Source organism: Sceloporus occidentalis, unplaced genomic scaffold, assembly GCF_023333645.1.
Source record: "Sceloporus occidentalis isolate IW3139 unplaced genomic scaffold, rSceOcc1.0.p SCAF_6, whole genome shotgun sequence".
Lineage (NCBI taxonomy): Eukaryota > Metazoa > Chordata > Lepidosauria > Squamata > Phrynosomatidae > Sceloporus > Sceloporus occidentalis.
In genome coordinates, this window is record NW_028316986.1 from 55,632,859 (window position 1) to 55,657,520 (window position 24,662).

The following is a 24,662-nucleotide window of genomic DNA, read 5'->3' on the forward strand; positions in this document are numbered from 1 at the left end:
TAATAATAATAATAATAATAATAATAGGTTTTATTTATATACCGCCCAATCACTGGGAATCCGAGCGGTTTACAATAGAGGGGATAACAGACAGTTCCCTGCCCACAGGCTTACAATCTTTAATTAATAAATCAGTAGTGGAGAAAGTGCAATCTATGGACTACATGGAATCCCAGTTCTGTTATATGGAGCCACACCGGGCCCCTGCCCTTCCATTCCCCCCCAGGTTATAAACATACCCAAACTATAATTAGCTGCTCCTGAAACAGCCATTTTCTAATAAACATTTCCTCCAACTTTTCAAACTGGCCAAAAATTGGTTAGACCCCCTAAAGGCAAAACAGGAAATAGACTTTCAGCCACTTCTAAGTACAATTTTCAGCCAAAAATGAGATAAAGTGTGGGTGTAAAAACTGGCCTCCACATCCAGTACTGTTGCCTATTCCTAATGTAAAGAAAGTCTCTCTGCAAAACTCCAGCTCAGCAATAGCAGCTTCATTTATATACTGGTTCATACCATACTGAGAAGTTTCTAAGCAGTTTACAACTGTAAGCTAACAACTCCAACTTACCATGCCAAATGCAACTCACTAGCCATGGAAGAGAAAGAGAACTACAGACATCTGCTTATCAGACATCTGAGAATCCCAGGAGATTGCTGTTATCTGTATTTGACCTTGTGAGTTACAGGTTGTTCAGGACTACCATTACTCATGCAATTCCCATTCACAAACAACTGTACAGTGGGTGAGTACACATACCCAAGCTGTAGTTTTCAGAAATCTATGCTCCCATCAACCATTTCAATTCTTCTCTTGACGATTCATGTATTCTCTCCAAAACTATCTAGAAACATTAGACTATAACTAACATTTTAAGACTGTTAAACACTTACATCTTGCATTGCTTCTTCAATTCAGACTCCTTCCAAGTATGTTCAGATTAAGAATGATAACACACACGCATACAGACACAGACTGCAAAACAACTTTTTAAAAAGTCAATTATTTTTTTCTCCATACCTATCCACTGATCGGCCAGGCCCAACACCAAGCTCAGGTCGTGCACTAGGTAAGAGGTAAGATAATCTATCCATTACAGATGAAGCTACAGGTAAGGCAGCAATGTTTTGATTTATCTTCTTGAGTTCATTTACAATGGCACTGGCAACAGACTTCAATACATGATGGGGGAGATGGAACGTGACTGTGGCCCACTAGAAGAGGGAAAAAGCATACTTTTTAATCTCAAAATAATTATAGAACATTGGAGTCATGTAAGAGAAGTTTATCTCATGCACAACAAATATGGATCTGCTTTTATTTCTTCTACAGGAAGCTACACTAATCACAAGATACTTTAAGTATTAATTATGCCATACTGTACAAATGTAACCGCTCTGCATGGTAGTCCTCAGACCTTGCCTGTGTAATACCTACAAGCAGAAACAATTACATTGGGGGGGGGGGGGAAGAGAACCATTACCTACTGTAGTTAATCAGTTCCCATGAAACTTTTGATACCATGACAAATCAGAAACGATATGTGGAAACAGAAAAACTTTTGGAAAATGGTTAAAACTGATACAGATTTTACACTGACAGAGAGACTCTCCTGATTTTCAGATTCATTCTCTCACACACACCCCACATGATGTTCTGAAGAGTTCCCCGAGCTTGAGCCACCTTTTGCAGATACTGTACAAGGGACTGTAGCAAAAAGGGAAACGTGGAAGCTCTGTCTGTATAAACAGAACTCTACTTGTGGTCTTCTCAGTTCAAGCCATTATTTCTAGCCCTTCTTTAGGGCAATACCTATGACTCTTGCTTTGTAATCTGTGGAAACTCAAAAAGCAACCTTGGAACTGAGCCAATTTCACTCAATAATTGAGAGTAATTTTTTTTAACATGGAATCTGAAAGGATTAATTTCCAAGCTCAGCCAAACATACACAAGTGATTCAACACAGCAGTTGCTAAGCTATCTGTGTTTAGTAAGAAGTTATTAGAAAACAGGACTTTCACAAACTCCCTTAAGAGGCCTTTTTTCTTTTATATTTTCTGAATATAAAGCCTGAATGTTCAAGATCAACTTTAAACAGAAACAATAATTTAATAACTGACTAGAAAGTAAATGATTCTGGAAAGACTGAAGACTGAATCTTTCTGGCAATCTCAAGTACCGTACACACTCGACTATAAGTCAAGAAATTTGCCCCCAAGGGTCAACTTATATATGGGGGCAATAAGTTAACATTGCTTATAAAGCTCCTAAAAGAAGTGCTGACCCTTTCTTTGTAGCCAGAGATTTTTAAAGAGCTCCCTGTTTGAGTCCCCACGCACTCTCCAATATCTCTCTCTCTCTCTCTCTCTCTCTCTCTGGTATCCCTCAGTTTTCCTTCTTAGCCAGAGCTAAGAAACAGCTGCTGAGACTAGGGAGAGAGACATTATGCCCAGGCTTGTACCCCGTTTTGCAAGCCATGAGCGTGGGAAATGCTGAGGGGGAGGGGAAGGAAGAGAGAGAGAGAGAGAGAGAGAGAGAGAGAGAGAAAGGTTTGTACCCTGTTTTGCAAGCCATGAGCCTTGAAAATGTTGGTGATGAAGGGAAATGAGAAAGCGAGAGAGGTTTGTACTCCGTTTTGCAAGCCATGAGCCTTGGAAATGCTGGTGTTAAAGGGAAGGAAGAGAGAGAGAGAGAGAGAGAGAGAGAGAGAGAGAGAGAGAATGTGTGTGTGCGCGCACGCACGTTGAGGTTTCCCCCCCAATTTCCATGCCAAGACTGTGACCCTTGGCAGAGGTCCAGAGGAAGAGAAGTGGTGCTTTGTTTTCCCCTTTAGATCTTTTGTAACGTGTCCCAGTGTTTAACCCTCGACTTATCCATGGCTCATATCAAAAGCCATGATTTTGGCCCCAAAACTGTCCTCAACTTCTACATGAGGTCGACTTATACACGAATATATACGGTAGATATACGATTCACCATTCAACAGCAGACACAATGAATCCGCTCTCATTGAGATTTCCAGTATGATGTGGCTTGGAATATACACAAGACTTCCCCTTTCAGACTATCAGTGCATAGCTGAGGAAGCAGCAGCAAACTATCGGGATAGCCTAATCACAGAGGCTTCAAGTGATAAAAAAAACATAGAAAGTTAGAAAAATACTAATATCTGTTTGCATTCTGAACCTTACATGCCATTATATAATGACATTATGACATGGAATTTCATGTTATTCAAGCCTGATTATTTTATTTAAAATATTACAGTACTGCTTTTCCAAAGTAGTTCTCAAATTAAAAATGAAAAACACAAAAGTAGGATATAAAACAGACAAACATAAAAGCTTGAAGGCAGTCACTAACTAGTTCAAGGCTAGATTATGCATAAATGCCAGTAAAAAAACCAAAAACCTTTAAACATTCAACACAGAATAGACCATCCAAGAGAATAAAGCATTAAAGAGATTGGAAAGGATACCTTACCTTTGCAACTTTGTGGTTTGCTGCTGTTTCATGTGAGGTATTTTTTAAGCCATCTTTCAATTGTGCAAGAAACAAATCATAGCCCTCTGTGCTGGAGACATCTACTTTCTCTATGCAAGCTGATAACAGTTGTTGAGCCTAAAATGTGTGGACAAAATTAGTAATATCTGAATAATCTGAAGCCCTGATTCAATATTATTATATTTGCTTTTAACATTTCTCAAAGAGGCACTCTAGGAATCTCATGAACCAAAATGACATAAGAATCTTGACACTAATCCCTCCTTTCAAAAGCACAATACTGTAAGGTTGTCTGGATGCTGGATCAAGGCATACATTTAACATAGGAAAGGCTTGTGACACTCTACACCTCACATTTACCACTAAGGCATAAACCACTTCCATTGAGAGGCAACTGAGGTTCCAGATGAAAAAAATTATTCTGATACTCTGATCATGTATGTTTTCTCCTGGCTTGCTGAACAAGTAAAATCTGTGGAAAAGCAAGCTATGTGGCAAAGCAACACTGAAGTGAAGTTGAAGGCTTTCATGGCTGGCATCCATAGTTTTTTGTGGCTTTTCGGGCTTTGTGGCCATGTTCCAGAAGAGTTTCTTCCTGACGTTTCGCCAGCATCCTTTGCATACCCTCCCACCCCGAGGCCTGCCATTAGCAACAGAACAATACACATGCAAATCACTTCTGCCTTCCCAGGTCATACAGTATATATATATATATATACAGTATATACCCAACTCCTTTCCAGGAAAGCATTCTCTGAAGATGCCAGCCACTGATGCTGGCAAAATGTCATGAAGAAACTCTTCTAGAACATGGCCACATAGCCCGAAAAACCCACAAAAAGCAACACTGAGGGCTTGTTAAATTGTTGTAACTTTATCATAAGTAATTCAAAAGATAGTTCAGACAAAAGAAAGTCTATTAGTGATGCAAACATGAGTAAATTCTTATTATTATCAAACCACTAAGCACCTGAAATCCCAGAGGTGAAATTAGCCCTCCAGTTATTCATCATCAGTCACCAATCAGGAGAAATACCCAGTGAGAGGCACAAAGGGCAATCTCTAGAGGAGAAAACAAATTCCAATACTCCCAAAAGTTTACCTGGCCTTTTATATTGCCAATAATTACTCATCTACATAGGAAGAGCACTGATATTCAAGAAAAACACTGAGTTGCTAAACAGAAAGTTAACATGGAAAAATAACAAGTGTGATTTGAACATTAGGAATGAACAAGATAATAGGAGAAACATAGAAATAATGTCTTTTATCCCCCACTTCTATTTATAATGGTGATGGAAATTCTGATAAAAAAAATTATTGGAGCGAAAGAAGTTGAGGGGTTAAAATTGAAAAGAAACAATTATAAGATTAGGGCCTTCGCGGATGACATTATCTTGTTCAGTGGGAACCCAGTTGAAAATATTGAAAGTATTGTAGAAATTTTTGATAATTTTGGAGTTGTGTCGGGTTGCAAATTAAACAAAGGTAAATCAGGAATCTTGACAAAAAATCTGAATAAAGACGAACAAGTCAAAATAGAAAATTCTTCTGGTATACCAATAGTTAAAAAATTTAATTACCTAGGTTTGCAAATCTCCAACAAATCGGTGGAATTATTCAAAAATAATTATAAAAAATTATGGAGTGGTATAAAACAAGATTTGATCAAATGGAATAAACTGCAGTTATCTTTACTGGGGAGAATTGCGACTATAAAAATGTCAGTGCTGCCTAGGGTTCTGTATCTGTTCCAAACCTTGCCTATTAATATTCCAAACAAATTCTTTAAAGAATGTGACAAAGATCTATCACAATTCATTTGGAGGGGTTGTAAACCAAGAATTAAGTTTAAATTATTACAAGACGCAAAGGAAAGAGGGGGCCTAAACTTACCAAATCTAAAGTTATATTATGAAGCTTGCTGCTTAACTTGGATTAAGGATTGGATCCTATTAGAAAATGAGACACTATTAGATGTAGAAGCAGACGGGATGTCTTTTGGATGGCACGCGTATCTAATTTATGGGAAGGATAAACAAAATAAGTCTTTTGGTTCTCACTGTATTAGAGGGCCATTGATTAGAGTTTGGAACAGATACAGAGCCCGGGCAATCCCAAGAATACCTGATTGGACTTCGCCACAGGAGGCCTTCCATAGAAAAGAAATGATCAAGGTGGGGACATGGATTAGATATAGTGACATCATCATTTTAGAGAAATCTAGACCGACTTTAAAACCAAAAGAACAACTGATTACAGAAGGGTGGAACATAAATTGGTTTACATTCAAACAATTACAAGAGAGATTTATAGTGGACTATAAGGATTGCGGATTTGCCTCCCCAAGGGATAGGACAGAATTAATTCAATGTTTGTTATGCAACAACGAAAAGGTAATAGGGAAAGTTTATAAATTACTTTTTAATATCGGACACTCTATAAATCTCAACCAATGGGAAAAAACATGGAGGAACAATTTCAAATTGACGGTCTCTCAGAACTTACGGGAAAATTTTTACAAAATATTTTTTCGATGGTATCTAACCCCGGTTAAATTGGCTAAAATGTCTAAGAACTCAAACAATAAATGCTGGAAGTGTAAGACGGAGGTAGGGACCCTTTTCCACTGCTGGTGGACGTGCAAATTTGCTAAAAAATACTGGAACATTATTAATGATCAAATTAATTTGATAATGGGCAAAGAAATCAAACACAAACCAGAATGTTTTTTGTTAGGAATATTTGATGAAGAAATCAAGGGTAAGGAGGAAAAATTGCTGTATTATATGGTTGTTACAGCAAGAATTTGTTATGCACAATACTGGAAAAGTCAAGAGAACCCAACACTAGAAGAATGGATTTTTAAGTTGTATGAAGGGATGGAAATGGATAAGATGACTCAAAGTTTGAAAGATAAATCGATAGATAAAGTCAAAGAAGTTTGGAAGGATTTCTATGAATATTTGAAATCTAAATGGGGTACTGTCATTATTTTTTAAATGTGACCTTTTTAGGAGCTAGCAATTTTTCTGTCTGCAAACACTGTAATTTAGAAGCTTTGATACGACAACAATTATAGTATCTTTATTTAAATAGGTTATATGGATCGAGTCTGTCATAACACTGGAACTGAAGAAAGACATGTCGAACAATTATAGAACTAATACTGGTGTAAGGAAGTCATTTTATTAAATGTGGGTACGTCCGTCTGTAAATGTACGTATGGTAGAATGTAATTAAGGCAAAGACAACGAAGAGGAAAGAAGAAATAGAAAGTTAAAGAAAGTAGGGGTGAGAAGAAGTAAATGGATGTGTAGAAGGTTAGAGTAGGTAGGCTTAGTAGAGGATAGTTATAGTCATAGTTAAGGATGAGGTGGAAAGAACGTTAAGATAGTTTAAGAAAGTTTAGGAAAGGAAGTATAGTGGAAGGTTAAAGGTATGGTAAGTTTATGGTAGTTAGATTTTCCTCTCGTTAAGATTCGTATTTAAGTAAGAATGTATAAGAATGTATATATGTAACTAGGTTTTGTATACTGTGTTTGTCTATTGTTTTTGTTGTTATTGTATATGACGCTATCTGCTTGTAATTATACATCTGTTTTATCAATAAAAATTAAAATTAAAAAAAAAGAAAGAAATAATGTTTATTTATTTGAATTTGTGGTAAACTCTGTATAAGTGCTTTAGGACAGAATTAACCAGTTAGACCAGGTAAAACATTTTTTAAAAAAAAGCAGATGCCAACTAAGAACACAGAAGCTGGTATGACACATTTTGTTCAGCTAATAATAATATTTGTTCATTACTGACTACACTTGCCCCTCCATTTTTGTGGACATGAAGTCCACGGTCTCAATTATTCACGGAGAGGTGAGCCCCATTGGCTAACATGGCACGCACTCAAGAGCGCATGGCCATTCAAGCCAATGGGGCTTGAATATATGTGAGTTTCCAATTTTTTGGGAGGGGGAAGCGAAACGGTTTTTTGTACTTCAAAAAACAAAGGCCAAGGACACTACTTAGACCAGTACTTCTCAAATAGTGGGGCGGGCCCCCCAGGGGGGGCGCGAGGCTCTGTTATGCAGAGGTGTACTTATAACAATTTTATAGACAAATGATACTATTTACAGTCGCGTGGGGGGTGCGAAATGTTTTCTTCTTCCTAAGGGGGCATGACAGAAAATAATTGAGAAGCACTGACTTAGACCAATATAACAACAGAAAAAGGCATTATAAGTGCAGTAACTATAATAAAAATACCATATTCCTAGCTTCACTGTGCTACCATATTCTGGACCAATGGAATCATTGCCATCTGCACATTTAAGCATCCATGGACGGCAAGCCTTCATTGTTCCCAATGGTGGTGCATGCACATGGCTGCGCTGCCATTAGGGACAGCCCCCATTGTCCCAAGCAGCAGCACATGCATGCCACCATGCCACCATGCCACCATTAGGGACAACAGGACTTCATCTGAAGTCCTGTTCTTCCTAACGGCGGTGTAGCCACATGCATGTGCCGCAATTCGGAACAACAGGACTTGAAGTCCCATGGATTTTGGTATCCACTGAAGGGAGGAGAACGGATACCTCTGCGGATACTGAGGTCCCACTGTATATGCAAATAAAGAGCAACGACACCATTCTTTCTTCTAGAACTAATAGCAACTCCTAATGAAATGTAAACCAATTACAGTGCACCCGCGTTATACGCGGGCGTGCTATACGCGACTTTGAGCATACGTGCAAATCCGTGTGGGAGCATGCAGGGCAGCGCATCCCATTTGGATTTTTGTACTTCAAAAAACAAAGGCCAAGCATATTACTTAGACCAATATAACAACAGAGAATGGCATTATAAGTGCAATAACTATAATAAAAATACCATATTTCTAGTTTCACTATGCTACCATATCCTGGACCAATGGTATCATGAGGAAGCCCATGTCTAATACATTATAACAACTCATTTAAAAGCAGTTGCAGATCTATAGCATTAGTATGATGAATACAGTGGGACCTTGGTATCCGCAGATTTGCCGTCTGCAGATTTAAGCATCCATGGACGGCAAGCCTCCATTGTTCCTAATGGTGGTGCATGCACATGGCTGCGCCACCATTAGGGACAGCCCCATTGTCCCCAGTAGCAGCGCATACATGCCATCATGCCGCCATTAGGGACAACGGGACTTCATCTGAAGTCCTGTTCTTTCTAATGGTGGTGTGGCCATGTGCATATGCCGCAATTCGGAACAACAGGACTTGAAGTCCCATGGATTTTGGTATCCACTGAAGGGAGGAGAACGGATACCTCTGCGGATACTGAGGTCCCACTGTATATGCAAATAAAGAGCAACGACACCATTCTTTCTTCTAGAACTAATAGCAACTCCTAATGAAATGTAAACCAATTACAGTGCACCCGCGTTATACGCGGGCGTGCTATACGCGACTTTGAGCATACGTGCAAATCCGTGTGGGAGCATGCAGGGCAGCGCATCCCATTTGGATTTTTGTACTTCAAAAAACAAAGGCCAAGCATATTACTTAGACCAATATAACAACAGAGAATGGCATTATAAGTGCAATAACTATAATAAAAATACCATATTTCTAGTTTCACTATGCTACCATATCCTGGACCAATGGTATCATGAGGAAGCCCATGTCTAATACATTATAACAACTCATTTAAAAGCAGTTGCAGATCTATAGCATTAGTATGATGAATACAGTGGGACCTTGGTATCCACAGATTTGCCGTCTGCAGATTTAAGCATCCATGGACGGCAAGCCTCCATTGTTCCTAATGGTGGTGCATGCACATGGCTGCGCCACCATTAGGGACAGCCCCATTGTCCCCAGTAGCAGCGCATACATGCCATCATGCCGCCATTAGGGACAACGGGACTTCATCTGAAGTCCTGTTCTTTCTAATGGTGGTGTGGCCATGTGCATATGCCGCAATTGGGAAAAACGGGACTTGAAGTCCCATGGATTTTGGTATCCACTGAGGAGAGCAGAACGGATACCCCCACGGATACTGAGGTCACACTGTATATGCAGATAAGGATCAATCACACCCTTCTTTCTTCTAGAACTAATAGCAACGCCTAATGAAATGTAAACCAATTACAGTGCACCCGCATTATACATGGCTTTGAGCATATGTGCAAAGCCACACAGGAGCTCACGGGGCGGCATGTCCCATTCGGATGAATGGGGCATACTCCCATAGCGCGTGCACATTGCCGCATGCACAAGCCCCATTCACTTGAATGGGGCTTGAGCATGCCCGGTATTTGGCTTATTGGGGGGGGGGGGGGGTTCCGGAACAGATCTCTTGCATAAGCCAAGGGCGCACTGTACCTGGAATACTCCAGTTGTATTGTAGCATATGTAAAACATTTTCCATTAGTCACACATTCACACACAATTGGAATCCCAGAAAAAAAATCCTGAAGTAGTAGGAATATCATAAATTGCTTACCTCTGTCACTGGCAATTCTAGCTGAACCACATCATCTTGCTTAGAAACAGGTGTTTGCAGAGCTGTGTCTAACAACAAGATGCCATTCAGATCTTTTCTACAGCCAACAGCATAATCATCCACAAAGATGACTTTATCCACAGCAGAAATGTACTGACATTTCACTCGTCCACCTGGTTTAGCTGTACAAAGTTAAAAAAGAGAACTATGTTAAAACTGATATTCACCACACTCAATTAGTCCTGGAGAAAGGAAATAAGCACTATGTCTTTTTAAAACTTCAAATCATTAATCTACTTCAAATTATCCAAGCCATCGCTGGAATCAAGTGCATGGGTTATGTTTTACCAAGAGAGACGGAGAGATGTTCCATTGTCCCCAATTCAAGGTCTTGTGTCATGTCTTTTTTCCAACCATAGCTCCTATGGTACTTGACAAAATGACCTCAAAACTCTGACAGTTTCAGACACATCTTCTAATGGAACACAAAGTAAAATTAGAGAAGTAGATTTGCCATTATATATGATTTTGGCATAAATTTAAAGTTGCAGCTAACATTTTTCACTTAGTTATTATTTCATACTTTGGTCTTTATCTTTCGACAATGGATTATTCTGGAACAGCCATGACCAAACTTTGTTTTACACATTCACCAAAAACCTACAATTGTCAGTCAGCACCACTCTGTGCAATACAATATGATAATCATTATCGTCATCATTTATTAAAATACTGCAATCGCTGTACATAGCACTTTACAATAAAAAACCTGAACAAAACAGTTCCCTGCCCTCAGGCTTACAATCTAATCATGGCAGAAAAGGAAAAGGAGATAGCGGGGGGGGGGGGGGGGGGGTAAACAGACTATATATCCAGGCTTCCCTCAGTTAGCAAAAAGAAGCTCCTTTTTACAAAGTCTTCCTTAGCCCCTGTCCAACTGGAAGTACAGTTGGCCCTTTTCATCCATGGGCTTGCCATCCGTGGATTGGCGCATCCATGGATGGCCCCAACTCGTTCCCCCCAATGGTGTCACGTGAATGCGACCACAACAAAGTGGCCATGTGTGCACTGCACCACCATAACAACAACAGGATGTGAGGTTCAACAGATTTTGCTATCCATGCGGGGGGAGGGGGTCCAGAATAGAAACCCCATAGATACGAAGAGTCAACTGTGTTTTAACATCACTGACACTGGGAGGATGGAGGAAGAGGCTGGAGAAACACAGCCTTTGGTGTTGGATTGCAGCTGTGTGTCTTCAGTAAACAATGCAAAAAGCTTCAGATGAAAAAGAATGGGGTTCTTCTCTAGCCAATCCCACTGTAACTACTACATGTGTACCAACCTAGAACAGGCTATCATGTTAACTCCAGAATCCTGCACGAAGCATGTGCGAACAACAAGAGAGAAAGGGGTGAGCTGATAAACATGTATTATAAGCCATGCCCAGAATGGAAAAAAAAATCTATAAATTTGGACACCAAAATCAAAAGAAAAGTGGAAGCTGGTGAAAGTAGAAAAAAAATCCCTTGATACATTTAGGAAGAATGCACGTTCTCTAGAAGACTCAAAATGTTTATATGACCTCGTTGTTTCATTTCACATGTTCTTAGTATTTAATAAAAAGTTTGCTGAAACATATTTAACTGTTTTTTTAATGGTGGCAGAACCTTCCCCTCTTCTTTCCATGTTATTTCTGCCTTTGGTACCAAATTTTCTGTTGAAGTAGCGATGCCCAAGAACACATCTACTTCATTAACTGAGGTATACTTTTATATACATTCCATGAGGCCTTTATAATACTTTGTTTTTAGTTCACAAATGCTTTCTGCTAAGCTTGCATCATGAGGATGACACACAGCTAGCTTTCCACCTATTCTTTAAAACACTCCAGTACTTCCAAATCTTAAGTAACATTGCTACTGCATTTCACAATTTCTCAAATACATTACAGAAAACTGAGAACAATACATTGGAAAATACTTGCACTGAAAAACACCTTCTAGATGTTGCATTACAACTCCTACCAGCCAGAGATAACACAGCTGATGGCAAGGAATGCTTAGGGCGGCTAGTGCACCAGGTTACGCTTCTTTTCTGTATTTCAAGAATACCCTATTTTCTAATGTTACTGAGTGGTACAGACAGACACTAAGCATTAAACTACTCTCCAACTTGCTTTTCAGCCCACCAAATATCTAACCAGTATGTTCTTCAATCTGCGATAAGACTCGGTATCAATCAAGTTTTATCCTAGCTGTAGAACTGCATTTGGAAAGCCTCAAAACATTTTATTGTTCATGGAAGATTACTTATACAAGATTGGTGAATCCCACCCCATCTAGTCTAGTCTAAAAAATATTTTGTATGTGGAACCTATGCTTTCTTATTAAATTACTGTTATTACTGTTATTATTTTATTTATTTATATCCTGCCTTTCTCCCAGTATAGGGTCTCAAGGGGGCTCATGGCAAATTTAAAACCATACAAATTAAAAACAATATAAAAACATTAAAAAATATAAAGAAACCATTTTTTAAAATTAAATAATTTTTAAAGTTTAAAACATAAAAAAATAAAATCTATTTTTTAAAATTACGTAGTAATTTTCACCTATAAGTTTTCACCTATAAGTCTAACAGCTACATGTTAACAATAGCATATCTGAACTACAAGTCGTCAACTTCTGCCTTTTCACGTAACTGAATGTAGTAGTCTGCTACTTCAGTTTCCATACTGAGAGTATATCCTATGTGAAGCACAACTGAATTAATGTTAATGCAACTGAGCTCTAGCTGCATTCTCATCTTCATACATACTTTTGCAGCCTATCACTGTTCTACTCAATGCAACAACTGAAAAAAATATTTCAATAAATACAGTTTTAAAACAACCACAGAAACACCAGCTGCTAAATGGCTAGTCATCATTTTAAATATGTCTTAAGGTATTAACATAAGAATAATTATATACACCATTATATTTTGACAGTAAAACCATGCTATTTTAATTAAAAAGATTTGAGGGCTGGGGTTTTGGAGGGTTTTGTTGCATGTTACCATACTAGGTAAAATACCATATATAAACTATAAGTTGACCTCATGTATAAGCCAAGGTCAGGTATTGGGGACAAAATTATGGATTTTATGACCCATGGATAAATTGAGGGTAAAACCTAATGATGTAAAAGAGGGAGCAAAGGAAAACGATTCCAAAGAACTTACAAAATTTCAGCAAGCATAACTGTTTGGGCTCACCGTAAAGGCTGTCTGGAGGGAACTACAGTAAACTGTTTCTGTGTTATGTGTGTGGGAGGCGACCGGACCCATGCGAGGCTAAGAAAACCCACAGATGTCAAAAAGGATGAAAAGGCAAAGCAAAGAAAATGGCAACTTTGATTATAGACTTTAACTTTAAGATGATAACTTTGCCAGAAAGCTGACAAATAAACACAACTATCTTAATTCAAATCCTTCAAAGCTCGATTCCTCTTGGTGTTCCTATGAGAGGTCTCAAAGAACTGCCGCTGCCACAATTTTGATGTCCAGGCATTCAAAAAGGTCAGAAACAGAGATGTGGCAGAGGGGGCAGGGTAGCGGTGGTAGTGTTTCTTTCAGGTGCTCCTAGGATTGCCTAAGGCTATACTCAGAGAGGGGATGAGTATTCATAATGACCTGCTGAAAAGCTGACCCAAGTTTTGGGGGTCAATTTTTTGAACAAAATTTCTAGCCTTATACATGAGTATACATATTATATATTAATGACCTCTTCCTTCTAATAGCGCTCATTGGTAATTACACTACCAGAATTTAAGTTCATCAGAGCTGCATCTGCACTGCAGAAATAATCCAGTTTCACACCACTTTAGCTTCCATGGCTCAATGCTATGGAATCTTGGGATTTTTAGTGGCATCAGAGCCCTCTACCAGAAAAGGCTGAATATTTCACAAAAGTATGCTCACAAAGATGCAAGCCAAGTCTCCGCATTCTGCCCTTGAGGGACAAAATCCTGTCTCTGGCATCCAAGGATCAGGACTTCCAAAGCTCAGTGAAAAGTCAAGGAAATGCCCATCCCTTTCTCCAAGCTCAAGAGAAGGGCAAGGATTTTACCCAGCACTCGGTCACCAGCATTATAACATTATAACAATATTTCTCATCATTCTTCAGTGGAGATGGAGTGGCCCTAGCCCTTGCTGGCCCTTCTTCCTCCTCTGCCTGCCCCTGAACATCCTGCCCCTTTTGTCTTTGCCTGAAAAGCAGCCTTCTCTGTCTATGACTGATTAATCAATTCAACAGTTCACTGGTCAAGAGTCATAATTATAAAATGTCATATATCACTTTTCTAAAAAGCAATATCAAGAGTTTCCTAGTTACAGCTAGCAATTCAGACTGTACTTGCACAACTGTCACAGCCTAGGCCAAATAGGACAGTTAGAAAGCAGCCCTCCAGATGTTATTGTACCTAGTAGCCAGAGACAGCACAGCTGATGGAAAGGAATGCTTGGAGATCCATTTCATCAGGAGCCACACAACTCCCAACCTTGCGCTAGAAGAATAATCAACAGGGAGTTAGGGTTCATGCCAAGTCCAACTATCAATCTCCAACAAGGCCAAACCAGACCAAAAAGATGAAGGAAAAAAATTATGGTGCAGCCATACAAATCCGTATTTGTTAAGTCAACAGAAATGTAGGATGAGGTTCTGCAAAATCAAAGCATACTGCCAAAAGCAGACAAAAATTCAGTACACTGTGATTAGGGAAAGGGTGCACAGCTCAGTCATAGGTATATGTTTTACCTGTGTCTGAACACTAGCCCACTGCTGCAATGGACCAAGAGAGAGAGAACTCAGAAGGGCTTCCTTTCTCTTCAAGTACATCTTTTATTACTGTCCCATACTAGTGATTTTGTTTACTCAATGCAGGTCCCCAGGCATAATACATTTAAGCTCACATGAGACAGCATTTCATTCATGTGGCAACTGGAGGACAGTGTCTCACTGGTTTGTCTACACTGCCAACAGCAAAATTAATTGAGGAAGCCATCACACTCTCTTTACTTTAAGGCAACTGAATTGTGTTACCACTGAAGAGAACAGGGAACTTGACTTTAAACTGATGTGAATCAGGCTAACATGCCTGTAGCTATACTACAGACCAAAGATAGCGAATCTGTGGTCCTCTTTTTGTTTTTCAATTGCAACTTACATCACTATATCCACTGACAACAACATCTGAATGGCCAGAGGTTCCCCACATCTGGTTTAGTCCACACCGTTAACATATGAGTGACTGTATAAATGAGAGCATTAATACAAAATTGTGCTGGAATAAAGCAAAGAATAATTAAATCCAGCCCAACTATGTATAAAGGCTTCTTTTAAAGAGATGTCAGACCATACAGCTGTTACATTTTGGAAAAGTCAAGCTTTCTAAAGTACCAGGTTCCCCAGTCACATAATTTCTTCTTCTTTTTGACTCTTGGTAGTATCAGGTGCAGAACTGCTCATCTAAAATACCCAGTGACACTTGGGTTAACAATTATTAAGCTGGGTTGTACTATTCAGTAGTTAGAATATATGTGAAGCTCAAGTGAAACTAAGGGAAAGGCAGCAAAATCACCCTAGCAGTACAATCGTGTCACCTACCAGGTCAGGTCCATCTGAATGGAATCAGATAGCAGGAGAGAACAGTCAAAATAATGAAATCTAAATGGTACCATCTTTTTCATTTATGACTTAGGCTGCATCAGCACTGTAGAAATAATCCAGTGTCATACCACTTTAACTGCCATAGCTCAATGGTACAGAATTCTGAGATCTGTAGTTTGTTGAGGCACTTTAGCTCTCTGAAAAAAAAGGCTAAATATCTCACAAAACTACAAATCTCAGAATTCCACAGCATTAAGCTATGGCAGTTAAAGTGGTATCAAAATGGACTATTTCTGTAGAATGGATGCAATCTTAGGTCCAAAACACACGGCAGAAAAAATCCAGTTTGAGACCACTCTAAGTGCCCTGGCTCAATGCTAGGGAATTCTGGGAATTGTAGTTCTGTGAGACATTTAGGGTTCTCTGACAGAGAGCTCTGGTGCCACAAGAAAGTATAATTCCCAGGATTCCTTAGCATATAAAAGGGCAATTTTGATGTGCTGAAGTACAGAATATATTTTAAAGTGTAGTGAGCACTGACTGCCAAGAACATGTGAATCACGACAAGGGCCCTTAAGAGGCCTACCCTATGTCTTACAAGTTAATGGTACTTAGGAGCCATGTTACCTTATTGTTTCTTATTCTTCAATTTCAGTATCTATTTCTTTCATTTTCCTGGAATGGCCACAGAGCACCTGGGAAATGCAAATGGAGCCCTAAGGGCTCCATGGAGCACAGGTTGGGAACCACTGCTTTAGATATTAACTGAACACTATATCTTTCATAGGCTCTCACTACTTCTGATCTATTTGGCTGTTAGTTACCTTTTCCAAAAAATTTTTTAAACCATGTTAATAAAGGTCATGTTATAACAGAAGCAGGATATAATTTTATTATTTTAAAGAAGATAATTTATCAAAACTGGAACTACTAGGTTTTTATTATTAATTACCAGTAATTTTTGTTGGTTTTGTTGCAATCAGTATGGCTTGATAGACAGCCATGCTGGCTGCAACAAAAACAAAAATTAAAAAATTACAGATCCTCAAAGCTGAAATATACCCATAGTAAATGTTAGTTTTTGAAATGCCACAAGAGTTAGTTTTGAAAATCCCAGGTGTTTTTTTCCCTGTATGGTTTGTTTTGTTTATTTTATACTAGTTCCATTTCTTCCTACAGTTTATTTTTTAGTCTCTGTCAATCCTCCTCTAAATGTACATTCCAAATGCTTGGTAAATTGATAGTCCAGATGCATTTATAGGGAAAGATAGTGTTATCTCTGGTTACAAAACAAAGATTAGAAAAACATCAAATTTCACACTCCATTTGCTTTTGCCATTCAGTGTCAAAGCCATATTGTTTTTAGGAGAGAATCTGTAAGGTCACATAGTTTCTAAAAGTGAGCCACTAATTCTCTTAACAAAAGATACAGTGAGTAAAGTGGGCTAGAATAGTACAGTTTCTGGGCCCGAGATGGTTATTTGCTGCCTGAAGCAACTTGCTCTAACACTAAAGGACTTCGGCCTCCATCATTTTTCACTACTGCCAATGTTGCTTGCACTGATGGGAGGTGAAGTCTTAATAACATCTGGAGGGCCACAGGTTGCTCAGCCAAAGCCATGCAATGTTCAAGGAAGAAGAGAGTAAGAGAACCTGTGATCTGGTGATCTGGTCAGTGTGAGATCTGATAGTTCAAATATCTGTGCATACACTTTCCTTAGACATCAAGATTATGTGGCTGATCAGGAATTTGCATCTACCTCTAAATTTGATTTAGCCGCATCAGTTAATGTAGCAGAGGCAGAAGAGTGTCCAAATTTTGCAATGCTATAGCTTTTAACAGATTATTAATATTTCCTGAGCCACTGTGGCATAGTGGTGGACTACGACTAGAGGCAAAGGGTTGAAATCCCCACTAGGCCATGGAAACCACTGGATGACATTGGGCAAGCCACAGTCTCAGCCTCAGAGGACAGTAATGGTAAACCCCCTCTGAAGAAACTTGCCAAGAAAGCCCCATGATAGGATTTGCCTTATGGCTGCTGTAAGGAACACAAATTAATGTTTCTGAAGACAACATAACAGAAAATGTTAACCAAAGTTAATACTCAAAATGCAACTTGTGAAACACTTTCAGTTTTGTTAACAGCGTGCACTCTAAACAAAGATTGTGCATCCTTCCCAACAACCCAATTCGTCAGGCATCAAAAATGATGTACAGAATATACAATGGGAAGCTATGGCTTGTCAAAAACCGTATATAGACAGTGGGAAGCTATGGCTTGTCAAAAACCATCTATATACTGTCACCCCTCCTAATGCACAGATCTGAGATCCACGCCCTTTAAAATACGCAGGGGGCGACCTCTGCTATTTGCAATGGTGTGAGCGCCCTTGCCGCAGGCACAGAGGTGCGTTCCACTCAAGCCTATGGGGCTTGAATAAACGCATGCCTCTGTTTTTGCAGACCGGATCCCCTGTGAAAACGGAGAGCCAACTGTATAGCAGAAAGCTAAGGCTTGTCAAAAACTGTGTCTATATAGTAAAAAGCTATGGCTCATTATAAACTGTATGTACAGTAAAAAGGTGTGGCTTGTCAAAAACCATGTATATACAGTAGAAAGCTATGGCTCATGAAAAAACATCTATATATAGTAGAAAGCTATGGCTTGTCAAAAACCATGTATACTCGTCCGTCCACATCCGCTTGGGTTAGGGGCACAGGACCTTCATGAATGTGGAAAAATCACAAATAACAAAAACACTACATTTTTACCTGAGAGAACATCTCTCTAGGAATCTCTAGGTCCTCCGGTAAAACTGTGCTGTCAACATCTGCCAGACATTGATCATAGAATTGCACTGAAGGACCTATAAATGCCTAGTGGAGTGTTCTCTCTAGGACTAGTCTAGGTCCTTCAGTGTGACTTTTGGTTAAAGTTGACCATTGAGTTGTGATGGAGGGCCTAGATATTCCTAGAGAGAACATATTAATAAAATCCATGAATAATCAAATCCGCAAAAGTCAAATTCTCGAATGTGGAGGGACGCGAATATATACAGTAGAAACCTATGGCTGTCTAAAACCAAGTCTACAGAGTAGAAAGCCATGGCTTTTCTCAGCTTTCCAAGGGCCATAAATACCGCAAAACACATGTGTGGGCACATCCTGCAGTCTTACCCCCAAGAAAAGTCGCTTGAACTGCTCATAATGACATTTGGTACAAGCAAGTCCTACTCTCTTTCTCCTCTACACCTGTTTTTTAAATTTTAATTTTATTGATTTAAGGGATTTATATCCCACCCTTCTCCCAAAATGGGATTCAAAGCCAAAGAGCTGGAGGATAACAGACTTTTTTAAAAAAAATTAAAGTAAGCTAGCATGGGTCAGAGCTGATCTTTTCTGCTTCTTTTTGTCCCCCTCTTTCTTCCCACTAAGGAACACCTGCAGACAAGGACTTGTAAAAGTTTTTGGAGCAACACCCTCGGTCCTTTCTGCGTGTGCAGCTATGAAAGTAATGCTATACACGCTTGGGAGTAGGGTGAGGACATGGACAAATAAAGATCAAGCCGATCAGGAAAATAAAAAAATAAGATATAAAATAATTAATAAATAAATAAAATGAAGCAAACAGTTCGCTGGCTGCGGGGAAAGAGAAAGCAATAAAGAAGGGAGAAAGGCCCAAAGGAGCCCTTCTTTGGTTTCTCCGAAGTGAGAGGTTTTCCCTGCTAGGCAAAACCTCCTCTGAACAAACCTTGCCAAGAAAACCCTGATAGGTTTGTCGTAAGTTGGAAGTGGCTCGAAGGCACACAACAGCAGCAACAAATTAAGCAACGGTAGGAAAAGAGGAGAAGAAAAGGCAAAATACATCTTTCCTGAAGTGGCACCAAAGTGCATCATTTCTACAGTGCAGACGCATCCCTGGATGTGCATCAATATTGGGAGCTTCCTGCCGCCTGTCTCAGAAGCCATGATGGGACGAGGGAGAATTTGTGGCACTGAGGCAGAGGAAGAGGGAGGCACGCCAGGCATTGTTTGTTGCGTGTCTCTGGCTTATGGAGACCCTATCTTGGGTTCTTCTCAGCAACACTCCCCCTGAGAGGCTGAGAGAGTGTGGCCTGTCCAAGGGAATCCAATGGGTGCGAACCCTGCCGCCTGTCTATTTTGTGTCTCTTTCAAGTCATTCCCAACTCATGGTGACCCCGAGGTGAACCTGTCATGGGGTTTTCTTGGACAAGATTTGTTCAAGGGAAAGGGATTGCCATGGCCTTCCCCTGAGAGGCTGAGAGAGCATGACTCAGAATCACAGAAATGGAAGCGACCCCAAGGGCCACCCAATCCAACCCCATTCTGCCATGCAGAAACTCACAATCAAGGCATCCCCAACAGGTGACCATCCGATCCCTGTTTAAAGACCCCCAAGGAAGGAGACTCCATCACTCTGCCTTCTTGCCCAAGAAGGTCCTTCAGTGGGTCCTTTGCCCAGCCGGGGCTTGAACCCTGTTCTCTAACGTCGCAAACCCCACCAGGACAAACCGGCTCCCCACAGGAAAGCTCCCCATGCGAGTCCAAAGATACAGCCGCGTTAATCTGTAGAATCAGTATTTGGGAAAGGTCTTGTAGCACCTTTTGAGGTTCACCGGAAGGAAGAAGTGAGCAGCGGGAGCTTTCCTAGGCTGGAGCCTACCTGCCTCTCTACCAAACGCACCTGAGGAAGTAGACTGAGGTCTAGGAAACCTTGTGCTGCCAATTTCTTCCTTTCAGTGAGCCTCAAAGGTGCTACAAGAGCAATCTATACTGTGTTTATTATTATTCTATCTAAATCCACACTGGAGGAATAAACCGGTTTGGCAGCGCTTTAACTCTTTGTCTCACTCCTTGCTATGGAATTCTGGGAGTTGGAGTTTGTTGTGGGGCCCAGAGCGGAGCGGACAAACAACAAACTCCAACTCCCAGAATTCCATAGCCTTGAGGCAGAAAGAGTTAAAGCGCTGCCAAACCGGTTTATCCCTCCAGTGTGGATGCATCCCGTCTCTCTCTCACCGCTGAGGGCCGAGGCCTGGAGCGTGGCGCCCGAAGTGCCGTCGATGACTTTGATGGCGCCGCGGGCGGTGACGGCGAGGATGGCGTTGAGGGCCGGGTGGTAGCAGAGGCTGCAGAGCCCATCGGCGTCGCAGCGCAGGCAGCCGTCCCTCAGCAGCAGCCACTCGCACAGGCCTGGGCCGCTCGACGGCGAAGGAGACAAGGCCGCCGCGGCCGAGGAGAAGGAACAGGACGACGACGCCGCCGCCGCTGCTCCTAAACCTCCTCCTCCACCGCCGCCGCCGCCGCCGCCTCCGGCCTCCGCCATGGCGAGGAAATGGAGGCCCGGCGGAGGAGAGGAGCGGAGCCGCTCGCTCACTGACAGTCCCGAGAGGAGCCTCCTCCTCCGCCGCTGCTCAGCATCCGGGTCCGGAGAAGGGGGAGGGGAAGAAGAGGGAGACCGAGGGAGAAAGGGAAAAAGACAGAGAGAGAGAGAGAGAGAGAGAGAGAGAAAACGGGCGTCGGCAGGAAGTGACGCAGCCACGCCGGATGTGGAGTGCCGGAGCGACACGAAGGGGTTAAAAAACAGCCCTTAAAAAGCAGGCCCAACAGGAAGAAAGGAAGGAAAGTCAGGTCGCTCTCTTCCTCTCGCGCGCTGCTACGTCGCTGCCGCCGCCCCAACAGGCTCCGCCCACCGGTGTCACGTCACGCGGCCTCTCACCGTTCCGTAATATAAAGGGAGGGTTTCGTATTGGTCCGGACTACGCTTCCCAGAAGCCCCTCAATGGTGTGGCCAATGGGGAACGCTTGTGGGAGTTGTAGTCTTTTGGGGGAACGGAAGTTCCTCCGCCCCTGCGCCTTTCGTAATATAAAGGGAAGCAGGGCTAGGCTGGCTTTGGGCGTTTCGTATGGACGGACTACGTTTCCCAGAAGCCCCTAGCGGCGTGCCCAATGGAGAAAGCTTGTGGGAGTTGTAGTCTTTTTGGGGGGAAGCCCTTCATCAGAGGGATGTTTCTCTCACCACTCTGTAATACAAAGGGTGGCAGCGCTGCCTTTAGTTCCATTGCTTTTGGGCAGTGGTCCCTACACTGTACCCTTTAAGAGATTTTGGACTCCAGCTCCCAGAAGCCTCAGCCATGTTGGAAAATAGTCTGGGATTCTGGGAACTGAAGACCGAAATTCCCTTAAACAGCAGAGTTTGGAGACCATTGCTTTAGGGCAAGGCTGGGCTGCCTTTGGGTGTCCCTATTGGCCGGACTACACTTCCCAGAAGCCCCCAGCAATGTGGTCAATAGCAAAATCTTGTGGGAATTGTAGTCTTTTAGGGGGAAGCCCTTCAGAAGGAGGTTTCTCCCCCTGGGTTTAGGGATATGCTGCGCATGCGCATACTCCCAGTGTACAAGCCAAAGGAGCTGGAAAGTGGGCTTGTTTTTACTGAAATGCAGGAAGAAGCAGCATTTCCCCCCTGATCAGTTCTTTGGGCTTGGAGTGAATTAGAAACAATGTTCTGATTCTTGTCTTTAAATGCTGGATCATCCTGGCTGTGTTTTGTTGTCGTTTGCTTTAAATTTATTTGTTTTATTTTCATTACAGTACTGTGCCACCTTTCTCCCAAAAAGGGACCCAAGTTGGCTCATGGCATAAAATACTATTAAAACAAAACAATAAAAATCCCCCCCCCCCAAAAAAAAAACCAATTAAAATCAACTACTTAAAATAGTATAAAATTCAAAAAGCATACATAAGTTAACTAACAAAAAAACAACACCCCATATTAAAAAAAACACTCTGTCCTGATTCTATGTTTAAAAAACATGTTTAAATAAAAATGTAATTTCCAACTTGTGACTTCGATGGCTTCAAGTCATTTACAATTTAAGGTTACTCTGATGGTCCCCAAACTTTTTGGGGCTACCACCCCCTTTCCTTTTGGACAACAACCCCAGCACCTCCCGGGCATATATATATATATATATATATATTAGATCTACTGTTCTACTGTAAATTCAAAACAACCAAATCTCAGTTGCTGCTCCCTTTGCATCCAGTCACCTTCGGAGCAGCAACCAAGCAACTGGCTAAATAGCAACTGAGAAGCTTCTTGCTTATGTCGGTTCTGCAGCAAAGGCCAGCACAAGTGAGTCGTTTTGATTACTGTTTGGCTGCTCAGTTGCTACTCCCTTTGTGCCCTGTCATCCTGGGGGCAGTAGCTGAGCGGCTGGCTAAGCAGCGACCGAGAAGCTTCTTACCAGTGCCAGCCTTGCGGCGAAGGCCAGTGTGGACAAGAGGCCTCTTGGTTGCTGCTCAGTTGCTGCTCCCAGGGTGATCAGGTGCAAGGGAGAAGCGTCTTCCCAGACAGGAGGAACTTTCAATCCTTCATCGGGACAGAGAAAGGCTTAGCCAGTGTGTCTGTGTGTAGGGGGTTTACAGAAGCCACATGCTCTGGAGACATGTGGGCTGGAAAAGAGAGAGATTTTAACTACAGGTGCCCCTCCAAAACAAAGGACTCTTTCCAATCATCAAGCAGTTACTCCTTCCCCTGAGACATTATTATTTGTATTTATACCCCACTCTTTAGAAATGCTCTCAGAGCTTTAGACATGTCTCCCCCACACAGCTTCAAGTGCCCACTCTCCCACAAAAAAGAGGTTTCTTCTGTCTGCTATCTCTTCTCTCATTCCGTCTGATGAAAGTAGGAGCAGCAGTGCAACTCCAACCTGTCAGCCAAGTCCCAGCAAAGCTCACAAAGCTTAAGTAGGGTCCCAAATTTGAAAGCTCCCTTTTGCTACCATTTTCGCCCCCACTACCATGTGCTCTAAATCTTTGCTCCAGTCTGCCCCAAAATAGTGCTGCTCCACGCTACAAAAGCAATGCCCTGTGCCCAAGCCCCGTGAGAGCTTCCTAACTGACACTACAGTGCGCCCTTGCTTTATGCGGGGGATCCATTTCAGACTCCCCCACATAAAGCAAATTACGTGTATGCTCATGCCGCTTTAAATGAATGGGGCTTGTGCACGTGGCGGCATGCACCCCATTAGTCCCTTCCTCCCCGCGTGGCTTTCAGCATATGCTGAAAGCCACATAAAGCACACCCACGTATGATGCAGGTGCACTGTACTAACAAAAGATGCCAGTGAGGGAGTGAACTCACACGGACAGGCAGAGCGGGAGATAGCACCACGCAAAATTATCAGTGAGGTTGTGTGGTGGGTTTTTTTGAGGACCCGGAAAAGAAGTTTCATGCAATCCCCACCATAGTCCTAAAGGCTGCTGGTTCCCCTTGTCTTTCTTGCACACCCATACTTACTTTTCTCTCACTGCCCCCCTGGAACCTTCCACTGCCACCCGGGGCTGTGTAATGCTCACTTTGGGAACCACTGCTCTAAAACATGAGATTTTCTTGGTAAGATATGTTCAGAGGCGGTTTGCCTTTGTCTTCCTCTGAGGCTGAAAAGTGACTTGCACAAGGTCATCCAGTGGGTTTCCATGGCCAAGCTGGGAATCGAACTCTGGTCTCCAGTGTCATAGTCCAACACTCAAACCAGTGCACCCTATAACTTAAACAGACAGAGATGGGAATCTCATTACCTCCATCTTTCTGTCTCAGTGCCATATGCCTGTAGTTGGGCAACTACTTTCCCTAGAAACATGTTCAATGCAGGAATTACTAGCCTGCCACTTGATTTGTTACCAAGATAGATTAAAGGTGTTACTGACATACATTTTCTTACAAAACTGACATGAAAAGAGGTTCCAAGCAAGCCTTGGTAAGCAAGATGTAACAAATTCAGTGATACCACATTTATTTGTAATTAAGCTTTGACCTCAATTGAATTAATGGGATCTAACAATCCCTCTGTTTGCTGTGCAGTTCTGTAATACTCCCACAGACCCTGAATGTTGTTAAGTTTCTAGGACTCTTCGTTGTTTTGCATTTCAGTTCCGTCTTCACTGTTTAGATGGAATCTTTCTCCCCCACATCCATGTG

General features: G+C 41.5%; 1 protein-coding gene across 1 annotated transcript in view; it reads right to left on the reverse strand.

Moving 5' to 3' along the window:
• The window catches only part of BIRC6 (baculoviral IAP repeat containing 6), a 241,574-nt gene extending 220,572 nt beyond the window's left edge, over positions 1-21,002 (reverse strand). The window contains exons 1-4 of the mRNA XM_089529449.1: positions 20,696-21,002; positions 10,002-10,183; positions 3,486-3,623; positions 1,023-1,216 (exon numbers count right to left, since the gene is read on the reverse strand). Of these exons, the coding sequence (XP_089385575.1) occupies positions 1,023-1,216; positions 3,486-3,623; positions 10,002-10,183; positions 20,696-21,002 (821 nt within the window). The remainder of the gene's footprint in view (positions 1-1,022; positions 1,217-3,485; positions 3,624-10,001; positions 10,184-20,695) is intronic.
• Between the last annotated feature and the right edge of the window lie 3,660 nt (positions 21,003-24,662).